The 22,522-nt window shown below is 36.0% G+C and overlaps 4 protein-coding genes across 14 annotated transcripts; 2 read left to right on the top strand and 2 right to left on the bottom strand.

Annotated features, from left to right (window-relative positions):
- Positions 1-218: 218 nt before the first annotated feature.
- On the top strand, positions 219-4,279 carry LOC124412509 (chromatin assembly factor 1 p55 subunit). The gene is made up of 5 exons (XM_046892430.1): positions 219-349; positions 1,416-1,914; positions 1,992-2,249; positions 2,601-2,928; positions 3,160-4,279. Exons 1-5 carry the CDS (start codon positions 331-333, stop codon positions 3,337-3,339), a joined length of 1,284 nt encoding a protein of 427 aa, XP_046748386.1. The 5' UTR covers positions 219-330; the 3' UTR covers positions 3,340-4,279.
- Positions 3,798-14,215, bottom strand: LOC124412455 (slowpoke-binding protein). 11 transcript variants are annotated; one of them, XM_046892400.1, is made up of 10 exons: positions 14,008-14,215; positions 9,952-10,316; positions 7,243-7,415; positions 6,873-7,138; positions 6,075-6,369; positions 5,867-5,958; positions 5,582-5,707; positions 5,294-5,367; positions 4,961-5,011; positions 4,767-4,898 (listed from the first exon to the last, which is right to left on the bottom strand). In XM_046892400.1, coding segments are annotated over exons 1-10 (1,446 nt in total). In that variant the 5' UTR covers positions 14,011-14,215; the 3' UTR covers positions 4,767-4,897. The 11 variants fall into 11 exon arrangements, with proteins under 11 accessions (XP_046748288.1, XP_046748297.1, XP_046748313.1 ...); XM_046892383.1 differs by having other exon boundaries at positions 4,961-5,014; XM_046892418.1 differs by having other exon boundaries at positions 5,588-5,707; positions 14,008-14,214.
- A 413-nt stretch (positions 14,216-14,628) lies between these two features.
- On the bottom strand, positions 14,629-17,093 carry LOC124413985 (non-structural maintenance of chromosomes element 3 homolog). The gene is made up of 6 exons (XM_046894821.1): positions 16,955-17,093; positions 16,062-16,438; positions 15,800-15,968; positions 15,576-15,670; positions 15,190-15,321; positions 14,629-14,891 (listed from the first exon to the last, which is right to left on the bottom strand). The coding sequence occupies exons 2-6, from the start codon at positions 16,434-16,436 to the stop codon at positions 14,796-14,798; spliced, it is 867 nt and encodes a 288-aa protein (XP_046750777.1). The 5' UTR covers positions 16,437-16,438; positions 16,955-17,093; the 3' UTR covers positions 14,629-14,795.
- A 334-nt stretch (positions 17,094-17,427) lies between these two features.
- LOC124413990 (peroxiredoxin 1-like) lies at positions 17,428-19,138 on the top strand. Its single transcript, XM_046894834.1, has 3 exons — positions 17,428-17,714; positions 17,995-18,203; positions 18,410-19,138. Exons 1-3 carry the CDS (start codon positions 17,670-17,672, stop codon positions 18,864-18,866), a joined length of 711 nt encoding a protein of 236 aa, XP_046750790.1. The 5' UTR covers positions 17,428-17,669; the 3' UTR covers positions 18,867-19,138.
- The last annotated feature ends 3,384 nt before the right edge of the window (positions 19,139-22,522 follow it).

Consider the following 22,522-nt stretch of genomic DNA (forward strand, 5'->3'; position numbering starts at 1 on the left):
GGCATTTCAATGGGGCTAGCCAACAACTACATATAATGAGAAAAGATTTGGTACAGAAAAACTGCTTGATAAATTCTGATAGCGTATTTAAGTGATTTCGACTAGCCTAGGGTCACGACGACAAACGTACTCGTTTGCCGTTTTGTCTAACACTCACAAAATGCTTCTAATTCATAGCGAGTATATCATCTATGTTCTGAACTATGTATGGTTGGGGCCTTCTGACGGTTCCCGGTTTCGGAGCATTCGCGTCTTTTTGGCGGGCGCAGTGTTTGGAGGTAGCCTAAAACTAGCTGGTTGTACAGAATATCTACTTCAAATCAAACACAAATGGGAGACAAAGACGGAGGTGAGCATGCTGAACGATACTCTCAAGTCACTATCGAGCATTATTTCTTGCATCTCTACGCATTTAAGTAATTTAAAGTTGTTATTGACACAAGTACAAAATCCGTTGAGAGAGACTTGTATTGTTACTGGCTTACGCGCTTCACATTCCGAATCGCATTCACAGCTCGCTTATTAAATTCATTCTCATATTACGATCACCGTGGATTTGAAAGATTATAATTTCGTAGCTCTTGGACAGTCGAATTTCGACGCGGCCATCCAAACGTAAACGTTCTTTCAGAACGTACACAGCATCTGCTTTCGCACGAAGTCGAGCGCCACTTTCGAGTCCCTCTTTGGCTAATTATTTGCACATACCGGCATTTTTTAACTGCTATATAACCCTACCAGATATTATCCGAGTGGTCGTACAATTTTATTTCAACTTAGAACGAATTGGCAATAGCCAAAGAGCACTGAGTTCGAGCTATGATGAATTATGCTATTCGTGCATTTTCCATTGTTTGTTCCATTACAGTTGATTTTTTATTTGAGACTTCAGCTTTGATATTTTATATGACAATTGTCTAGATCTTCAAATAAAAAATATCAGTATAATTGCAAATGCTTTCCCTATTGTGTATGTTAACAATTTGCAATGCAAAATATTTTATAAAGTTTATTACTTGTCTTAGCGCGAGACACTTTTTTTTCAAGAAACCGCTATCGATGCGTGAAAACTTACCTGCAACGCTACTGGCCGCTAGTGGTGTGAGAAAGTTTTCTGGCACTAGTGTTTAAGAGACTTTGTTAAGTGCCTGTGAATGGTGTATAGAAGAGCACTTTTGGTACAGGTGTTATAAGCGTTGACTAATTTAATTTGACTAATTTAATAATTCTAAGACTTTGGACAGTCGCTCTGCACTTGGCGCTACCCATATTTTTTACATCAACATTTACATCATCAACAAAAAAAATGAATAATCTAAACATGTGGTATTCTTGCGAGTCATTCGCGTTAGTAAAAAAATCATTTCTTCATATCGATTATGCGATCATTTGAGAAATGAAGAAATATTTTTCAGAAACTTTCGACGATGCGGTTGAGGAGCGTGTCATCAATGAAGAGTACAAAATATGGAAGAAAAATACTCCCTTTCTGTACGATCTTGTAATGACTCATGCCTTGGAGTGGCCCTCCCTTACAGCTCAATGGTTGCCTGATGTTACAAGACCAGAAGGGAAAGATTACTCCGTGCACCGTCTTATTTTGGGTACTCATACTTCCGATGAACAAAACCATTTGTTAATTGCCAGCGTACAGTTGCCGAATGAGGATGCGCAGTTCGATGCCTCTCATTACGACAATGAAAAGGGAGAGTTTGGAGGGTTTGGATCTGTCAGTGGAAAGATTGAAATCGAGATAAAAATCAATCACGAAGGTGAGGTCAACAGGGCACGTTACATGCCACAAAATCCATGCGTTATTGCTACAAAAACTCCCTCCAGTGATGTACTAGTATTTGACTATACCAAGCATCCCAGCAAACCTGATCCAAACGGTGAATGCCATCCAGATCTCAGGTAAAGAGTCTAAACAATAATTAAGTTCATTAACAAATTCCATGCATGATAATATGATATATATCATACTTTCACAGGTTGCGTGGACATCAAAAAGAAGGATACGGCTTGTCATGGAATCCCAATCTCAACGGCTACTTGTTGAGCGCATCCGACGATCATACTATATGCTTGTGGGACATCAATGCAACACCTAAAGAGCACAGAGTAATTGATGCCAAGACTATATTCACTGGTCACACAGCTGTCGTAGAAGATGTCGCCTGGCATTTGCTTCACGAGTCTTTGTTTGGATCAGTAGCCGACGACCAAAAACTTATGATTTGGGATACAAGGTATAATTCTGTGTTTCGAATCAAACTTTTCTCATGCTTTAATGCATGTAAAGGTTTTAAGCCATTTGATTATGCGTGCAAATTATTTTGTATTTTACTAGTATGGTCATTCAAGTGTGTACAGGTGTTCTATAAAGTTACCCAAAGTTATGTGTACCACTAATTTTTTTTTTTTAAAGAGTTACTGAGCCAATCTTTAATTTTATTTCTCATTATTTCCCATTAGAAAAATTTCACCAACACTGATCTAGTTCATAAAATTGCGACAGCAAGTAACCTTAATTTTTCTGTAAGATAAAAATGTATTGAATAGTCAAAGTTTTTCTAATGTGTTTTTATGCTTGCGGACAGATGTAATAACACGAGTAAACCGAGCCACACTGTGGATGCTCATACAGCAGAAGTAAACTGTCTGAGCTTCAACCCTTACTCAGAATTTATATTAGCCACAGGCAGTGCTGACAAGACGGTAGCTCTGTGGGATCTGAGAAATTTGAAGTTGAAGCTTCACTCATTCGAATCCCATAAAGACGAAATTTTCCAAGTACAATGGTCACCGCACAATGAAACAATCTTGGCTAGCAGTGGGACCGATAGACGCTTACATGTTTGGGACCTGAGTAAGATTGGAGAGGAACAGTCCACCGAAGATGCTGAAGATGGACCACCAGAATTACTGGTAATATACACTGAAGTCTACACTTTGAAGCCAACTTAGATTCGTTTCGTACTTGTTTTGTATATTCAGTATTATTTTAACACTGTTAAAAGGAATTTCATTTTTATTATTTTTATTTCCTTACCGTTTTTTGTGGTTGGAAAGAGTGAATAAAAGAAGTAAACACTTGGATTTATAAGAGGTAAATTTTTTTGATTACTATTGGAAAAATATGTAATATTTTTGTTTTAGTTCATTCACGGTGGACATACAGCCAAAATAAGTGACTTTTCCTGGAACCCCAATGAGCCGTGGGTGATTTGTTCTGTGTCGGAAGACAACATAATGCAAGTTTGGCAAATGGCTGAGAACATTTACAATGACGAAGAACCAGATACGCCTGCAAGTGAGCTTGAGGGTGGAGCGTCATAATTTGTTGCAAGTAATTTATTACTGATGGTTTTTACCTAATCTTCTTGTACCAAATAATAATGGTTCATCGTCATATTTCCCGTGTCAAGTTTTTTGCATAACGTCTTTATCATCTGTTTGAACGTTACTTACGAGGTTTCCAAAAAATCGCTTTGAGCTGAAAGAGCAGGGTATTTGTAGATATCCATGTTAAAGTCAGTTTATTCCACGTTTATCTTTACTTTTGTACAGCGTTCTTTTGATCACGCAAGTTGATCCCTTGGACACATGAAGCTGACCACAGTTAACAGTAACTTTTCTCGGGCATATACAGAAAATTTATTGGTATGTTATTAGTAAGATGAAAATATCTCTCGCTGAAGTTAACACATTTATGGTTAAATTGTTTTGATATACCTAAAAACCTCTTTGCAATAATGTAATACACATACCGAAATTGTTCATGTTTTCTTCTTCATCAGAGAGCAGAGAGTTGTGGTTTTAGTAGCATACTAAAATCTAGTTTTCGACAATTATGGATTAACAAGAATTTCTATGTGTGCCCACATATACGTAACGTCAAAAAACTTCTTGAAATTGTTGGTTATCGATAAATTCAAAAAAGTACAAAGATAGAATAATCACTTCATGCAATTTATGTGTTCAATGGGTCACCTATTACTTGATTATAAATATTATCACTGAGCGAATCGACATTATTACTTTTTCTACAAGTGAAAATATTCTTCTAAGACATTAAATAATGAATAAACATAGATAATTGTTGAAAACTTACAATCTATGTACCAGTGTCATATCATCTGTGTCAGAATCTAAATTGAACTGTTTTTTATACCAGATCTACTGTTTGTGTGTTTTCAAAGTTTTACAAGATATCCTGGCAACAAAAAGTGTGTAATAAGTTATGTTACTGTGTTGATTAAAAACTTTGATTACATGATTTATGATTATTGGTAGTTCATAATGATGTACGTAACCGTTGGCGGGAAGTTTAAATTTTAGATCTAGAAAATTTAAAATGAAATAATGACGTAATCATTTTGTGTTTCACTACCTATTCTAATATCGCGATTATATTATATTTGTATTATGTGTTTGATCTTACTCTCATCATAGTCTTTAGTACCTCAGAAATATCATCAGTTCAAAATTCGTTTCCAGGAAAATACTCGTACGAGTATTTTCTGAACATTAATTATTGTTTTCTTTACTAAAGCAATGAAGAGTTGATTGGAGTGTTGATGCATTTCCTGTTTATTTTTACGAGGTATACGTAGGTATACAGTATCGTATGAATGTCAAGCAAAAATATGCACTGGTTGTTTTCTCAAACGCAATAAAGAAAAGTTGCTTGATGCGAGAAAATTAAAATAAACACTGGTGAATAAAAAAAAAAAAAATTTATTAAACTAAATCGTTCCTGGTACGGATTTTAAATAGTTGTAGTCGAAAGCTCGTCGTATATCTCAGCAAGAAGAGAAGACTCTTCAATTTTTTCTCTATGTTCCGGTGCAGAACTGTCAAGCGATACGACGTCCTCACTATCAATACTCTCCAGTCTGTAGGGCAAATCAAATTGTACTGATAGTATTTGAGATTAGAATGTGAATAGTCACATTACCAGTAGAATCTTCTCGCGGCTGGCACATCGCCTGCGGAATGAGATCTGTGTCTGCTAGCATGCAAATGGAATTGGAATAATTCAAAAATCAATACTCAGCATCCAAAAATTGACTACAATTAAAAATCAATTCGTATTTATTCACACCACAATTAGTTTTTTCTGTTTTTCAATTGAAATATTCATTCACTTGAATTGAAGTGTTTAACTACGAATCTTGTATTTCTGCGCATCGTGATGTGAATAAGCGAAACTTAGGCAGGAAGTAACTACTAATTGTAAATCGCGATAATAATTGGTACAACGGTTACATTTTAAAAACAGGCAGGTTACCTCTTGTTGATATGTTTTCGCTTAATTCCATCTAGTAAGTTAACCACGGGTGGTGATAAAGTTGGACGGAACATCTGCAACAAATATAAATTGAGATCGTATTCCACTAGGTATATTCTAAGTAATTTTGCAAGTCTTTTCTACATTTCTAATTACTTCTTCTATAACCTGAATCTCGATCAATTTTTTAAGATCATAGGCAGAAAATTTACCAAATTGTGGTCCTACATCCATGTTACAGTTACAGATTTCTCTTTGTTTATAAATTATTTTAGAGCAAATTTTTACCGTTACCGGCGCACTTCGCATTTCGCGAAGATCAATATTGCGGAATAAATCGTGTAACAGCAGCTCCTCCACGCTGGGATAGCGAGCATCTGGCTGTTCGAATATAAGCTCTAAAATTTCAAGAATCTAAATGGATGAGAAATTAAGTTGATTAAAATATCACTATAAATAACTAACATGAATGGTGAATTGATTTATATTCTACCGTAGGAATTCGTTGCGAAGAGTTTTACCGCAATGTAGTCAATTATTTAGAGAATAATTAATATCGAGTAATCAACAAACCTGAGGGTACTTATTGATATCCGAGAGATGCGTTTCTGTCGGTTTAAATGAACACAATTCATAGCCTGCGCACATCTCGAACAATACATGGCCTGGAAATAAATGATGAAAATTTTATTCAGATGCCGTAAATTTTGAATCGGTATTATTTGAGATGGATTATTTCTGGTAGAGCGGAAAGATTCGATAAAATTGGCAGAGAACTTACCAAAACATATCGTATCGATAAAGTTTAAATGCGATGATCGGGAAGTGACAACGGGATAGATACGGCTTGTGAAACCGAGCAGAGTATTTTCTAAACCTGCTAAACGAGCGACTCCGTTTTGAACAATCACATTGCCAGAATGTAAGTGTGTCACCGTTGGGAAACCACGCTCTTTTAGAAATACCAGTGCTTCCAAAATTTGACGACCTAATCGCTGAACTTGTGGTAGCGGTAAACCCTTGCCACGAGTCACGTATTTTTGACTCCAATCTTCGTTCCAACAATTCCTTTCAATCTGAAGAAGAGTTTTTATTACTTTATATTCGTACAGTCTTTCAACATGCCCTATCCAAGTATTTAGAAAATCTATACTATTTTCAAACCTTTGAAACTAGTCCAGTATTAAGTTTTGGGAAATTAAGTTTTCCGTTAAATAAACATCAAAGCAAACGTCTAACAACAAGAACGTCAAATTTTTTGTACAGAGTCTTTGCAATAAAATGTTGACACGAAATTTCGTGATAAACACTTTTGAAATAAAAATAAGAATCATATGAAAGATGTTTAATAAACGGGTTATTTTCACCCATCGGACTGTTTTTTTTTTAATTGTGTTGAGCCATTACAATAATCGAGAGGTCCACACTTTTTCAGTAAAAAACAGTACCGCTTTTTTATTGAATATTCTGCCGTCATTGTTGACACAATATATTGTAGTTTTTTCTAACTTCATACAGTAACTCAAATTACAAGCTAAGGTCAATATATTCTTAGTAAATATAGTGATAAGAGCCGTACCCCATATATGAGGTCCTTCAAACTTCCTTGATTGATGGGTTGCACAAGAATCACATAATTCTGCCCCTTGAATTCTTTGAAGTCAAGATCAAGCATAGGGCAAATATATGGATGTTGCAATGCAAGAAATAAATGATTCAACGTCTCTCGTATGGACGAACAGATGTTTATAGGGCAGTTTCTGCTCAATGGTGCAAGCGTTAAGAGCCTGTCGGCTTTCAGCGTTGTATCCCTCACCGCAAACCAATGTTTGTCCACGCGAGATCCTGTCGATTTAATTTGAAAATAATACACATAGTATGTGACATTGCGTATAATTAGTGATGACTGCTGGAATTGTTTTCTGCAAGGGACTGCAGCTGCAACTTACCAACGTTGTTTAGTTGTTTGGTCAAACTGTACCGTGTAGATCCTTTAAGGTGAGATTGGCAAATTGTTAGTGCTTGAATCCTAGATCTTTTCTCCATCTCCATACATTCACCGACATCTTCACAAGCGGATGGTCCGTAGCAATCCAGAGCAGTGTATTGATGTCGGCCGTTTCTAAAACACGTAAACGAGATTCATTGAAAATTTATTTCAAACGCAAACATTCGAACTATGCCAAAATTAAAAAGTCTTTTCTCTGTGGAATCGAACATTTTTCCAGAAATGTAATTAGCGCAATTCCTGAAAGATAATCAAGGGTAAATGGACCCCATGGAATAGAAATGACTCTCAGAGCATGTAAGTATCGGACTGAGGCTTCATCTCGCATCATGGCTGTGTAGAAAGGCAAAACTTTTGTGTTATAACCCACATCAGAATTTATCCAGTTAAACATACTGGAGTTTCAGTCTATATCTATTTACTCGTCTGCTTGTTACATAGAATAATAATGTATGCAAATACAGTGCACAAAAATATACACATCATACCTTATATACGCAAGATTCGCAATCAAAAAGATTTATCTTACTGTTGGCTGATTATTGATTGCAGATCGAATTGAGTGTATTGCACTTGAGGTGTATGCGGAAGGTGTATATATGCTTATTGCGTAATTCGTACCTGATTTGACCTAAATAATTCATACGCATGTGTAAACCGCATACATTTCCCCTAATTAAATGATGATCAGTAGATCTGGAACGCCGAGTCCAACATCGGACCAGCCGCGAGAAGCAAGGATTACATTTCGTTGCCCGAAGATTATCGTCATTGTCATTGTTATTATGCCACAATTCCGGACGACTGCAAAGGTTTCATCCAATAAAAACAAATAAGAGTCATAATAATATTATTGCAATCTGGTTAACCATCGTATTCTTAACGAGCAAACGACATTCGACGGTAAATATTGCGCAAAATTTTCTGCATCTGCGTATTTTTACCAAACTGAAGACATATTCAAAGTAATGCCAGAAAATCATACTCGAATGTATTTTCATTGCTTACGGTCGGAACGCTGAATTCACTTCAAGAAACGGATTCTCAAAGCTGTGTAAAAATAATTATGCAAATTAAGAGAATATTGTAGAAGCCGCTGGCACGTCTCTTTGAAATTATTATTATCTCGAGCACCGTGGCGATAAAACGTGTCGTCGTTAGAATACAAAATATCTCAAAGACTTGAGCAGGGACGTACTCAATGCTCGCAAATAACATCTGTTTTTAGCAATTGAATGTGAATCCTCAACTCGGATTTATTATACCTTCGCGGTCGCCTGGTTCTAGGCCTAATTGCATTCATGTAAAAGAAAACTTTTTATTCGTTTCGTGCGTAAATTTGTTTAGCACGAATCCCTCGAGTTTAAATAACGACTCTGAACTCGTATAACTGCGCCTATAGATCAATACACGATTTAAAAATGATCGATGCGTAAATTCCCTGTTAAATTGGTATTTTTCTACATAATACGTCCAGCTTTCACGTTCACTTCACACCTACTGTGATACGGTATATACATGTACAGTTTATTCGCTATTCAGTTCAGCTTATTGCGGTTAGAGTTGGCAATACTCAAGCTGTAATTCGACGGGTATCAGCAGTTACGATTAACAATAACTCACAGATTAGCCTGTATTATACAATGCTCGTGAACTTTGCTCATTTCACCTTTCAGTGCCGATTTTGGTGATCAGTACACATAGAGATTGGATACAGCATTCGCATTGGAAGTATAATCGTTACATTTCTTTTATTACATACATTTTTAATTTAACGAAATGAATTTTTTCTACATGTTTATACGTGATATCGTTATCGAGTTATCTCATTTATATACTAGCATAAAATGAATCTAACACAATTATTTAATTATTTTAAACTCTTCAGTGTGTATTAAACTGATGAAAATTAGAATTACACGTATGCAATGAATGTTATTGAGCCACAAGGACTATATTACCGTTATGCAGTCTGTTGTTAATAATCATTACTTATCGCACAGTAGATATCTTACTACAGAATTTTAACCTGCTATTATATTTTTTGTGAAAATTGTTGTTCGCTTTTTTATTTCTCTAGTTCATTGAATAGATCGTTTTTAATCCAGAGTCCAAATTATTTGAATCCTGCCTCGAGCAATATTTTCCTTATAAATTATTGTGCCATCAAGTTGTCCCGTCGATTTTTTTTATTCAATACGATAAAGGTCGTGCTTCTCGCATCTTTTAAATATTTAGATACTGCAATGAAAATTCGTGAAGAAGGTCGTTGAATGAAGACGATATTTGTAGCATAACATTTCTCTGTCGCACATTAAAATGCTCGATTTCTCCAGCTCTCTTTCGTTTCTCTCAAGCTTACGGAATATATATACTTGAAACGGCCGTGATTTCCTTCCGAATGTATTACGCGGTTTTTCATCATCAAGTCACATTTCAATTCGACAACGCTCGTCTAATTGCTTAATATACAAGCTTATCACGTTTAGGTGTTATTACAGGAAGTTTTATCGGTCTCAAACTTCGCACCATTTTAATGAAAAACCCGAAACGTTAGATTTATATAGTCGATGAAAAATATATAAAAAATAAAAAAATAAACAATTCGATCAACAAGTGCGAATTAATGGATAGATAAAAAATAACTTACCTAATGTCGTTCTGTTCTCTGTTACGCGCTACTGTAACTCGGTTGAATAAAATCTTGGCAAGACTATCAATTTTGTTAGTCAGCTGGTAGCCCTTTTCTTCTTCACTTTCGTCGTCCTCGATGCTTGCGCTTCTTCCACGCCGATCGAGAATTCCTCTAGCAGAGAGCATCGCCTCAGTGTCCAACTCGATTGCACTTTGGGCACGTCGAGTTACCTGCCGTCGTTTACGCCGTGACTTTGGCCGTACTTGACAAAAACGATCGTGTCCGGTCATATCCGGTTCACGACGATTTTCGCCCTCTTCTCGCCGGTTCATATTTTGATATAAGTTGAACATTTTCACCCGGCGAATTTGGTCCCAAGTCTGTGAAAACACAGAAATATGTCTTTGTTAAGCATAGTAATGTAAAGCATAATGTCTTGTGCTCTCGACAAAATAACGATACTTGAATATCTGTGCTTAACTAAATTTGCTCAGCAGCAATTATATTCAATAGTATTATATAGAATAATAGAATCTCAGGCAACAACTAATTGTAAACCAAAAATCGTGTAAAGAACGACAATTAGTAGAAGTTATAGGCAGATAGAAATCTTTGGGCTTATGTAATTCTGTGATATTTAGAACGACTTCTAGTTTAATAAGTCATTTTCAAAGACATCAATTTTTCGACGTCAAATTTTCACCTGGACCATAAAAATGTCTGCAATAATAGAACAATATGCATCGACATGTAATTTCTTTATAAAGATGGTAATTAAAAACCGTACCAGACCACATAAGTTGTGACTATGACGATTTTTTCAGCCGTTGAGAGAAATATTTTTCTGCGTTGATGTAGGAAAATTAAATTTACAATCGTAAAAAATAGGTACTTAACGACAAAACAAACAACAATCTAAGCAATAAATAATGATGTTACTAAGAAGAGGTCATAATTACTATTTAAATACCGTGTTCATGCATATCAAAGCTGTTGAGAAGAACAAAATCAGCTGTTTATCAGAATTACGGATACTGTTCATTTTTTTCTGTATGCGCATACTTGTCAAAGCTATTATTCACAGCTATAAACTTAGACTACAATCATATCAAAATCGTCAAGCGATTTCCGAATGACATCTAAATATCACGAAGCTATACGTGAAGTTTCACATATATGTACCACAATTCAAAAGATCATTTTTTCACGATCTCTTATCAATTAACATAAGTTGATCTTTTTTGGCTTTAACCTTTGAAAAGCTAAGTTTTATTTTCAATTACCCTGCACTCTGGTGATTGAACAGTATGTCAAGAACTAAACAAAGAATTTTTATGGTATACCTCAAGATTTCATTTGTTATTTATATACAGTAATGACTTACATGAATATGAAGAAAGGTTACAAGTAAACTTGTTTAGTACGTTTTGGATTTCACCGAATAGCGCGTGGTGTGAAACAACTGTTTAGCTACTTATACAGAGTAAATTTATAAAATTGGAAAATTGAACGCAAGATTTGTCAAGCGAGTAGAAAAAGTATTAAGCATAGATGCAGATAAGAAAAATTTTACAGGCATAAAGAAAGTGGAGTTTCCCAATTCAGCAAGTCCGTACCTGATTTTATACTTGGAAAATACTTGATGCTACAAAAAAAAGTTCGTCGCGCTGGTTCAACACGTATTATTTACATGCAAGGGTGAGATAAAGTAAGAACATATCGATACATACTGACAAGAAAATGACTATAAAGTTGAAAAAATGATTCAAGCATTACGTATAAGTACACAATTCGGAAGAAAAGCGTACGTCCAAGCAACATCATACTTACTTGTTTACAAAAAATGGTAGAAATGATTGATGAAAAATTAAAAAATTCTACTTGTCAATGTAACGATTCGCGGCGAACGAAGGTGCAAGTTCGTGATTTATCTGCACTAGCGTTAACTTTCATCGCTGACGCGACTCGCGCCCTCGAGGACAAATCTTGGCGGGACAAGATGCTCGGAAGTAATGAGCGGAAGGCCGGGAGGGCGAGCCGGGCGGCAGCGGACTGCAAAGCTTGCAGAGCTTGCAGAGCGAGCGCGAGGGATGCACTGACTCTGACATAGATTCCCTTGGCGAGGGGCTCGCTGCCCCGGGGGTGGAGGGCAGAGCTGGGCGAGGCCGGGGGTGGAATGAGGGATGAAGGCGGCGTGTTACCAGCCGGTGGTTGCGGCCCGCAGCGCGGTATCCGGGACCAATCTGAATCAAACTGAAAGCTCAAAGCTGAACAAGTATATAAGGTACTTGGGTACAACTGCTGCAGCAGGCTCGTTAAACGCCAATTGCAAAGTGGAACAGTGAGCAACTGGCGGTACTGGACTAGCGACTAGCTGTCTCCTGGTCGGGATTAAGGGACTTTCCGAAGCCGTGTTAGGTCCTTTCTACCATATATGATCCCGCCTGAAAGTACGGTGACGATAGCGGCTTAAATACCCGAGGGGCTACAGACCTTTGACCTCACGCGGTTTAGAGACAAAGAAAATCGTTGGGTGGGGGTAAAAATATGGGTAGATCACTAGATAGAATTTTTAAAGTGAAAATTTAATTTCATAGAATTTGAAAATACAGAAAGTCGTGATATGGAAAAGTAGAAAAATAGCAAGGTCGGAGTATAGAATTGTTAGAATTCGTCTTGATAATATAGAACCGATGACAGATTCTGGATTCTGTCGTTCCACTTTTTAACCTTTCTATATTTTGTCCTTATGTACTTCTACTTTCTAGATTTTTAACTTTTTATACTTGGATTTCCTTTTTTTTCAATTCTTATCACACGTATGGGATAAGGTATTTTTGTACAAGATTGTTGATAAGCTGCGGAATGCGTGGCGGCAGTTTTCAGAAAATGTTGTGCGGAGATTTTTAAACTGTACCAAAATTACTTTGAAATATACATGAAGAACTTCGGTATATCGTCGCAGGTGATGATGATAATAACTTTAAAAGAAATTATGTTGCCACAAAGTACCGAATCGAAGAAGTTTTAGCATGTCGGAGGCTATTTATTCAGTTCAGTTTACGTCCATACTTGATTTTCGAATTTATAACATTCGTCAGTTTTTCTTAACGATTTTGATTGTTGGATTACTCTAACAATAAGCGGAGAAACCTACGTAAATTTATGTCACAAATCAGTTATTATCGACTTGCGTTGGTTGAAACTGCATCCCGATTAGCCGAAATAACATTCATGGTGTAATTTGAATTTCGAATAAGAAACGACAGTTTTCAAACTAAAATATGAGAATTTGAAATAAGAATTTCAGTTATTTTTATGGGATGAATTGCAGAATAAATCCACTGTAGGTTTCAAATCCAGGTATATAATACATTCGGGCTGCATTTGCTAAATCCACAGAATTTTTTTTTCCGTATCAAGTTTACATGCGGAAATCTAGCATTCCTTATTATTTCATTTCCATTTTGTTACTGTTGCGAGCTTACCCTTTAATTCAAGTACAGAAGTACGCATACAGGTATAATACGTATGTCTACGACTACTGCGAACAAATGTTATGTATGATTCATGGCACATGTATGTACAATGTACGTCGGTTGAAACCGGGGAATGGAGTCGACGCATTAATAATATAACTGGGGCATCCGCGTCGCCGTAGACTCCTCTCCTAGTTGTACCACTCCCGTACCTACGACCTCTGCGTGAACTTTGACCACATTTCTTTGTCCCGCGGCTAATCTCACCTGTCTGCAGGGATGCTTAATCCCACGGATTTTGCAAGTCACGTTGTCTTATTTTCCGAGATAGAAAAAGCGCAATGGATCTTACCAAAAAGGAAACATCAAATGGGGTGACGAGTATTTTGGATCTCTAACGATTGTTTCTTTCTTTCGTTTTTCGATCATTGTATGTAATTATTTCTACGGTGCTTAAAGAAATGAACAATTTTATGTACTAATATTTGATTATCAGGTATTTTTTTTTTTTACATAATATACCTTTATACGATTTGAAATTAAATTAGTACAGTTTTATCATAAATATGCATAAAAATTTCTAAATACATGCCATAAGAATTTCCTAATGAATTCCCGGATTCGTTTAATTTCCATACCATCCAACGGAAATTGGAATTTACGATGATCTTGATTTGATATTGATTTCTATCGCGGTAGCTGGGAATTTTCAATAATATCCTCACCAGTATCAAACTATTACGAAAGAGCAGCGTGTCAACATATTTCAGAACATTCGAATGTGATAAAACGTGGGTGGCGTTTTTGCTTGTTACTTAAGTCATGAATACGTACTGCTTCTGCGTCAAAAAATCTGTTGCGAAAAGTTAAATATAAAAATTATCAAGTTCTCTTTAAAACATAAATTTGGTCTCTATCTCAAGATGAATATTGTAAGGCACAAAGTATTCTATACGAGTATTAGAATTTTGTCTCTATTTTTTTTTTTTTTTTATTCTTACGTGTTAGAATCAGCTGCATGTATTCGTCTAAAAACTTTAAATATATTCTATTACCTGAGATTGAGTCCTGAAAGTGAAATGCTTTAGGTATTTTCAAAACATGCATTGGACCGATAATAATTTTCATCTATATTGAATCTTTTACTCAATACTTAAAATTGTGAATAGAATGATGCATGAAATTAATATTAGATGAAGTTTCAATAGAATTTTTATAAACAAAGTCCATAATACAAAAAATTTAGTACACTAATGTACGTAGTATAAGAGACAAAAATAATTAGACAGACACTGTTAAAACCTTTTGACGAAAATAGTAGTGCTTCCATATTTCTTAATTTTCGTAACAATTTGTTTAACTCTTTGCAATAGGTTCACCTTAGTTATCGTCTTCACTCTCTATGCTTCGGCGTTCGGACTCATTCAAGGCATTGCATTGTTTAGGCCAGGTCTTGATCGGGCGATCATTATACATCTAGAAATTGAAATTAAATATAAAATAATCTTAAGATTACTGAACGTAGTCTAATGTTAGAATGAAGTTTTCATGTTGCAACAAAGTGTCAATAAAGTAAAGCGAAAATTTAATTTTCTGACTTTTCCCTGAACATGTTCAATGTACTCAAGTCTAGTGCCTAAAGTCTAGTGTCAAAAAAGTGGAGGATTCCATGAATTTACCAGATCAAATTTAGCGAATGAAGCTTTAATGGACTTTTTACAAAAATTATAAATAAATCGTATATATTTGTAGTGTCTGGCATACATGAATTTACCTTTGAAACGAATTCCAACACATGGCGTTTCGAAACTTCTTCCTCAGCACGCACACCCCAATGAAACTCATATGCAGGTGGATCTGACGATCCTATTTTGGGCATTTCTAGATACTGTTGTTTTACAAAATCCTGAATAGAAATAATATTTACATCATATCAAAACCGACGGAAAATTGCTTAAAATACTATGATCTTTTGATAGAGATAATGGATACCATTACCGCTAATAAGTAACTAGATAAACGTTATTCAACAAGATTTTAATTAGATGAAACTTTACAAGGATATGCATATACATATCATGCACCTTTCAAATGAACTTTGGCATTTGTAGGAGAAGTCGAATAAAACTGTTTTTCATTATCTTTATTAATGATACTTACAACAGTGATTATTTTGTGTATATCACCAAACATCTGATTCTTATAACCGTCTCTCGGAATTATTGTTAATTTTCTTAAAAAGTCCCATAACAATTCTGAAACATCAATTACAGTACATACGCATATCATGTGAGATTATCAGACACAGATTGATCTATATTCGATTCGATCAAATTGCTCAATGAAAGTAAAGTTCACAAGCAAGTAAAAACAAAGGGACAAACCTTCCTTGCATATACCATCCAACATAAAAATATGAGTGAGAACCAAAATCAGTAAAATTCTTTGGGGTTTTTCGCTCTCCGGACAGGATAGATGCGGAGGATTCATAGTAATAGCATTTGTCAGAATGTATTTTCCAGTTTCAAATTCTACCAGGTTGAAACCAAAAACCTAGAAAAAAGAAAACAAATATAAAAAAATGTTCACCCAAACATATCTGAATTCTATATTCAATTACTTATTGAATTTTCTCTCCATTCTTACTTGAGTCAAAGTAGCTTTAACTATAGTCATAATCTTGCGATAATGTTTATTATATGTTCCAAAAACATTTTTAATCAATTGTGGTCTTTGTACGACATGCTTAGTTCTCTCAGCAGCTAATAAATATCTAATCACGCTTCCGACTAGCTGATTTTCTTCTTCAGGGGTCAGGCCTTTGCTTTGAGTTGCTTGAGACTGTGTCATGTATTCATCATCGTTCCACTGAGATTTCTGGCTGGCAGATGGAGAGTTTTTGGTATTTGTGTGACTGGCATGCGCGGCGTTTCTAGTAGATTGCTTAACTGGCGAGGTATTTCTAGTAGTACCCCGAGTGCTTTGTGTGCTACTGTGTGTAGCTTGCCTTCTTTGAGACATGGCTGAAAGGTATTCCCATTTTTATTAGACATTAGCTAAACTCAGAACGAACCAGATTTCTGCTTAGTATCGGCACTGTATATTTGTTTATAATGTTCAGCGAACAGCTGTGTTGTTTGAAAGTAACTGTATAGTATGCGTCAAAATACTTTGTGTGAAATATTAAATTTATGTACAAAATAAGAGATTGCGAAAAGTTGGGTGAATATTGACGCTTTATTTGGTCAAATTTTTTAGCTTATGTAGGCATAGTAAACTCTAACCCGATGGTTCGTAAATCAGACCACGGTTATGGGAAACTCTACATAAAATCCCCATTGAGAATCAAAGTTATAAAATTATTTACTGACTCACTATTTTATTCAATAAATTAAATGCAGCGTTATTCATACTGTAGCAGATCAGCGCTTCGATTCTAAGGTTATAAATTGTTTGGACTATTAACATCAACATTGAATTTCTCAAAAACACTAACAGTTTTGGACCATTGTTTTTAAAAAGAAAAATTCTTTACATACTCTCAACAATATGAAATCCTGAATGTAGATCAATTCCAAACGTAGAGGAATGATTTATTCTTTGAGTTTGTTTTCTATTTCAGGTTTGTTATAATGATGTTAGAAAACAAAACACTGATGCCTCTGCAGCGCTATCGTATGTAGCCCATAAGCAAATACTTAGTTCTTGAAGAGATACAGTTAAGTATTATACGTCGGTTCTTCGATTTGGGAAAAAAAACCGTCGGTAACATAGGGAACACTGCTTGGATGTCGATAATGCAGTGGCTGCCCTAGTTTTCTTCTTTACCTACAAACTAAAAATTATGCGTTAGCATTGTGATATCCGATTACCGTCCGTCCGGGAGGCACACCTCAACGATCGACCAGCCTCAAATCTCAGCGCGGCATGAAAATCTGAAATGCAACAAAACCGCAATCAAAGTTAAAAATCTGAAAAAGTATGAGAGATGTCGTGCTCTCCATACTGCCAAATTCATGACTAGTTTATAAGAAATTAAGTCATTTTTTACTATATAGATAAGCCGGCAGCCTAAGGAAGTAACACCGATCGTAATATGTGTATGAATTTGGTTACATAACCTCTTCGGTAACCGCTAACTCATCCCCACGGTCGTGCGATCAGTGAAATTAGTCAATCAGCTTATGCGTTACTTTTCAGTCTACAGTGCGGCAACGACGAAGTAGTTAATTTGGATCAAAGAACAATCTCACGATGTCTGGACTGATCAGAAATCTTTCACTTCAGGCTAAGCACTTGGTAAGAACCACCAAGGCTCAACTATTTATTGTACTATTATTAACAATTGTTTCAAATTTTTTTTCCACTTTCAAACGGTATTGGTACTGATTCGACATATTTCGAATTTTTCGTCATATTCCAGACAAATGCTGTGGATTTGTTCAAATTTATGAATTCACATAATATGAATACCTTCCTGTCACTGATAAATTTAAAATAAATAAGTTAGTTTAATGATTTTGCTTTCATGTGATCAATGATCAAAAGGTTTTGTTAAAACTAACTTTTCCTCTGGCAGGTAAAACAAGGACTCACACAATCCGCAGTAAACACAAGTATCCGTAACTTTACCGTTGGCGCCAGGCTGCTCAACGCATCAGGACCTCAGATCCAGAAGCCAGCCCCGTCATTTGCTGGTACCGCAGTAATCAATGGAGACTTCAAGGACATAAAACTAGAAGATTATCGAGGAAAATACGTCGTCTTATTTTTCTACCCATTGGACTTGTAAGTAGTTTATAATTTACGAGTAAATCGACATTATTGCTATAAATTAACAAAATGTGCCAAAAATTTCACCTATTAATATATTAATGACAACTAATTTTCATAATGCAAGTCTTTCTTGCATTACTTTTATCACACTGTGCAGTATTTGTATTTACATATTAAGAGAATATCTTTTATCTGCAAGTAGGACCGTAATTTTTCAGCACGTTTGTTTGCCCAACCGAAATAGTTGCGTTCAGCGACCGAATGAGTGAATTTGAATCGCTCAATACAGCAGTTATTGGAGTATCAACCGACTCTCACTTCAGTCATTTGGCCTGGATTAATACTCCTAGAAAGCAGGGGGGGCTGGGCGGACTTCGTTACCCTTTGCTGAGCGATTTCAGCAAGCAAATTTCAGCAAAATATAACGTTCTCATCGAAGATGCTGGGGTTGCCCTGCGAGGACTCTTCATCATCGACAAAGAAGGCATATTGCGTCAACTAAGTATAAATGATTTACCCGTTGGCAGAAGTGTTGATGAAACACTGCGGTTAATAAAAGCATTTCAGTTTGTTGAAAAACACGGAGAAGTTTGTCCTGCCAATTGGCAACCTGATTCGAAAACAATTAAGCCTAATCCTAAAGACAGCAAGCAGTACTTTGAATCCGTTAATTAATAAACTTTGTCATACTCACACAGACTATAGAACAGACTAATATGGCAAGAAACACTGTATAGTGGCTTCATCTGTTTTCTTCTTTGTCCATTTTCGCCTGAAGGACAGAGATTTTCTTTGTAAGTGTCGATCGTACGCTTTAGATAAATTACTGTGCATTACTATGCACTGATGCATTTACATACAACATGTTTTATGAGATATTGAGATTGTAAGAAGCATTATTTATGTATAAAAAATTAAATCAGAATTATGATAATCGATATAAAATGTAAGGAATACCCCCACATTTAAAAGAATTTCAAATTATTTTTTCATATCATTTGGTCTTTTAATGGCTGAGGTAATCTGACAATGAGTTCTGAAATTTCTTCTACATACTTATTTGTGCAACATGAATAAAGTATAACCATTATACAGCATTTCAATAGTTCTTTTTTCTCACCAATAGGTACATTTCCCTTTTCTTCTGTTTTCAAAGTTTAACGATGTTAGTTGGGCATATTTTTAATATCTGCCGAGGCTTCTGTTTACGTCAAGCTAATACTTTCGAAACAAAAACTACGAACACTTTGTAATCATGTGGATACCTGCCACAAAATGTTTCCTATCCTCAACATTCGCCTATTTTATGTTTAGCTTGTTAACAAGTAAGTTAGACGTCATCGACCGTTATTTGAATTTCATGCAAGTTTGTAGTTTTGTAATGCGCTTCATATCGGTTTCCGAATTAAAATAAAAAATATTAAGAATACTACACCAGATATTTAATGTTCTCACTTCCGGTTTTACTAACCTCCTTAATGAAGGGTTTAAGATGCCTGTCGAAAATCTATGTAGGAATTATTGTTCCCAATTGGGTCTCAACTCTTATTGGTTCGAATCGCGCTAATCGAATAGTTGTGTGTAAGAAACGACGAAGTTCAACAGAAATTTGCAAATTAAATAGATTCCGAATCCTGGAAGATACTGTTTGGAGATAATTTTGAAACGCCAGTAGTTCGAAGTTTTCACTTGCTATGCAAAAAATATAACTGGGTAATTTCACCATTTATCGACACGATTCTAAGCCAAAATCCAACAAGTTTCCGAGGTCTAGCTCATACGGTTTCGGAGAAATACGTTTATCAATTTTTGATCAGTAAACACATTAATTTTTAGATAAAATTTTTCATCATATCCTGATCAAAAAGTAAATATGGTCCAAGACATTTTCAAAGTAAAAAAAAGGATGAAATTTCCAATTAGATGATCCGTTTTCGGCTACATAACGAAGCATGAAATAACATGATTTTCTGCAAAAAGCAAACTTGTTCTTGATGCTCTCCAACTTTTATTTCAATTTAATCTTTTCATATGAAAGCTCGTCCTTTTCCAGAAGTTAGAAGGAGTGCTAAGAGGGTTTTAGGTGCTTAGAACGTGATCGCGCGGAAGCTGTAATTGATTTTATAAAGCATCAATTTTTTTTTATTCCCAGCGAAATATATTCATTTTATTCACGATTGTAGAAGTATACTATACTTTTGACACAATCGTGTATTTATTGACGTATCTGGTGCCACATTATGAAAAGTCTGAGTACCTTTCACCCCAGATGCTTTCGAGAATCTCGGCTCTAAAAATTTTTCGTATTTTTCACTGTCACTTTGAGTGCAATCTGGAGGTTGAAGGATCTGTTGTGTCCCTAACTGAACTCTTGGGGGTACGATTAAGCGGATAGTTAAACGCGGAAGTCTTCAGTCAGAGACACACTCGTGTGATCTTCTTAATCTAACAACTCTAATTGAAGAAATTAAATGAAATGTAAATAACTCCAAATTTCACACCGAGGTCAAGTGAACAGGGTTCGCGATTGAAACTTCGTGAAAATGTTTTTCTTTTAGATGCCAAACATTTTACTCCCACCTCAGACATAAAAGCTCTAGAGGTAATTTTGGCATACTCCGTTAAACCCTTTATCCAGATTCTAATTTCATTCTATATTTATAAATCATACTGTCTCATAATTATAATTGGAATAGGTAATATAAAATTAATAGAGCTTGTTTCAATAAATCCGCAGATCATCGATCCTCCAATTGAGACTTCAAACGATCGCAGCTCTTCATTAACCAACTGCAAATTGTTATCTACAACTCCAGGACCCCGAGCTTCATATTAGCAGAGATTTGAGTCGTTTAATTTCCCATTACGTCCGGAATCCCCGGGATGTCTGCAGGTCCATACAGAGTATACAGACCTACGTACGCATGCTTAGCTTAGGGGTTTCGCCGTGTTGGGACCACCTAGCGGGTTTGCGCGGGTGGAAGAAAAAGGGGCAGGGATGAGGGGAAGGATGCTGGGTGGGCGACCCGTTTGGTTCAATCAGGCGCAGGAGGGGCAAGGGGATGGGAATGGAGGGCGGGGAAGTATGGGTTGAATAGAGAGCAATCTCTCGCCGGTTGATTTGATTCTTTGTGGTGAATGGTGATGGGAGCGATAGAGGATTTAGTCACTGGAGTCCGGACTGGATTATCTGCACTCTTTCCACTTCGTAATTACATGTAACATGTCTATATGTTGTACGCTACCTGCCGGCTATATGCACGATTCTTTTAAATTAGGGAGACATTTTTTACTTTGCCGGAACAAGGTCTGAACATTAATTCTTAACGTACAAAAATTCCTCTCGAAATCCTCCACTCTAAGGCAAGTAAATTTTTCCTATTCATATAACATGTCAATCGGTTTCAGTTCACCACTTTCAATTGACAAAAGATGAAAGGCCTGATTTTGTTAATATCTGATTTCTGGTTGCTCCAATGGAAAAGAAAATCTTATCATATTGAAAGATAATTTGATTACCTACGGGATTATACCTATAACAAAGCGTAGTTACGATTATTTTGGGAAAATCTGCATAGAAAGGTAGATGAAGAGAATTTTTAATTCGGCAAAAATCAACGTTTAGACCTTGTTCCAGTGACAAAAAAGATTGTACTTATCTAAAACCGTCTAACATATATTTATTATCTAACCGTCACTTATTATCTTGATTGGACAGAACTTGATAAGTTGGGAAGAGATCAGAAGACGAAGAAAGTCGTAGAGATTAAAACGCTCAATATCAATTCAATATCTCCATCCAGATTTATTTGAATTGCAGTTTCGTCTTTTACTCGGTTGACGTTATGCAGCAGCTTCAACAGGACAACCGGTCCGTGAGCCGTCCTACGGATACGATAGATGAATGCACGGATGGATTGGATACACGTACATACGTATGTACTTCCGAGGATTTGGCATTTGCAGGACTTCATTTTTGATGCTTGGCATTTTTTGGCTTCGCAGCATTTGCTAGCCCATTTCTTCGCGTACGTCGTCATCGCGTATGCGTGTATGCAGGGTCGATTATTTTGCCGAGAGACACGCAGGGCGAGTAAGGTGGTCGTATCTCGCGATTTACTTCACGTAGGTAGAAGAGAATTTATTACTTATGAACATAAGTAATAATTTTATATTTCATCCATCGACTTCCGAAATGTATATCCCGAGCAGTATCCTCTTCCCTTCGAGCGAGATGAATGTCACACCAACTTCAAACTAACAAAGACAAATTTTCAAAATTTTTTACAGAAGGGACTACTTGCCCGTAAAGTACAACGAATGACTCTATC

Source organism: Diprion similis, chromosome 2, assembly GCF_021155765.1.
Source record: "Diprion similis isolate iyDipSimi1 chromosome 2, iyDipSimi1.1, whole genome shotgun sequence".
In the NCBI taxonomy this organism is placed as follows: domain Eukaryota; kingdom Metazoa; phylum Arthropoda; class Insecta; order Hymenoptera; family Diprionidae; genus Diprion; species Diprion similis.

Excerpts from the sequence above, each read along its gene's own strand:
- LOC124412455 (XM_046892332.1), bottom strand. Across the intron at positions 7,416-9,951 it reads AGAGAACAGAACGACATTAG|AAACGGCCGACATCAATACA; the intron begins GTAAGTTATTTT and ends TACGTGTTTTAG. Across the intron at positions 5,368-5,581 it reads TGCGAAGTGCGCCGGTAACG|ATGTTCCGTCCAACTTTATC; the intron begins GTAAAAATTTGC and ends TATTTGTTGCAG.
- LOC124412509 (XM_046892430.1), top strand. Across the intron at positions 2,250-2,600 it reads CTTATGATTTGGGATACAAG|ATGTAATAACACGAGTAAAC; the intron begins GTATAATTCTGT and ends GCTTGCGGACAG. Across the intron at positions 2,929-3,159 it reads ATGGACCACCAGAATTACTG|TTCATTCACGGTGGACATAC; the intron begins GTAATATACACT and ends TTTTTGTTTTAG.
- LOC124413990 (XM_046894834.1), top strand. The coding sequence starts at position 17,670 with ATGTCTGGACTGATCAGAAATCTTTCACTTCAGGCTAAGCACTTG. Across the intron at positions 17,715-17,994 it reads CACTTCAGGCTAAGCACTTG|GTAAAACAAGGACTCACACA; the intron begins GTAAGAACCACC and ends TTCCTCTGGCAG. Across the intron at positions 18,204-18,409 it reads TTTTTCTACCCATTGGACTT|CACGTTTGTTTGCCCAACCG; the intron begins GTAAGTAGTTTA and ends GTAATTTTTCAG.
- LOC124413985 (XM_046894821.1), bottom strand. The coding sequence starts at position 16,436 with ATGTCTCAAAGAAGGCAAGCTACACACAGTAGCACACAAAGCACTCGG. Across the intron at positions 15,671-15,799 it reads GGATGGTATATGCAAGGAAG|AATTGTTATGGGACTTTTTA; the intron begins GTTTGTCCCTTT and ends TTGATGTTTCAG. Across the intron at positions 14,892-15,189 it reads TGTTGGAATTCGTTTCAAAG|ATGTATAATGATCGCCCGAT; the intron begins GTAAATTCATGT and ends TTCAATTTCTAG.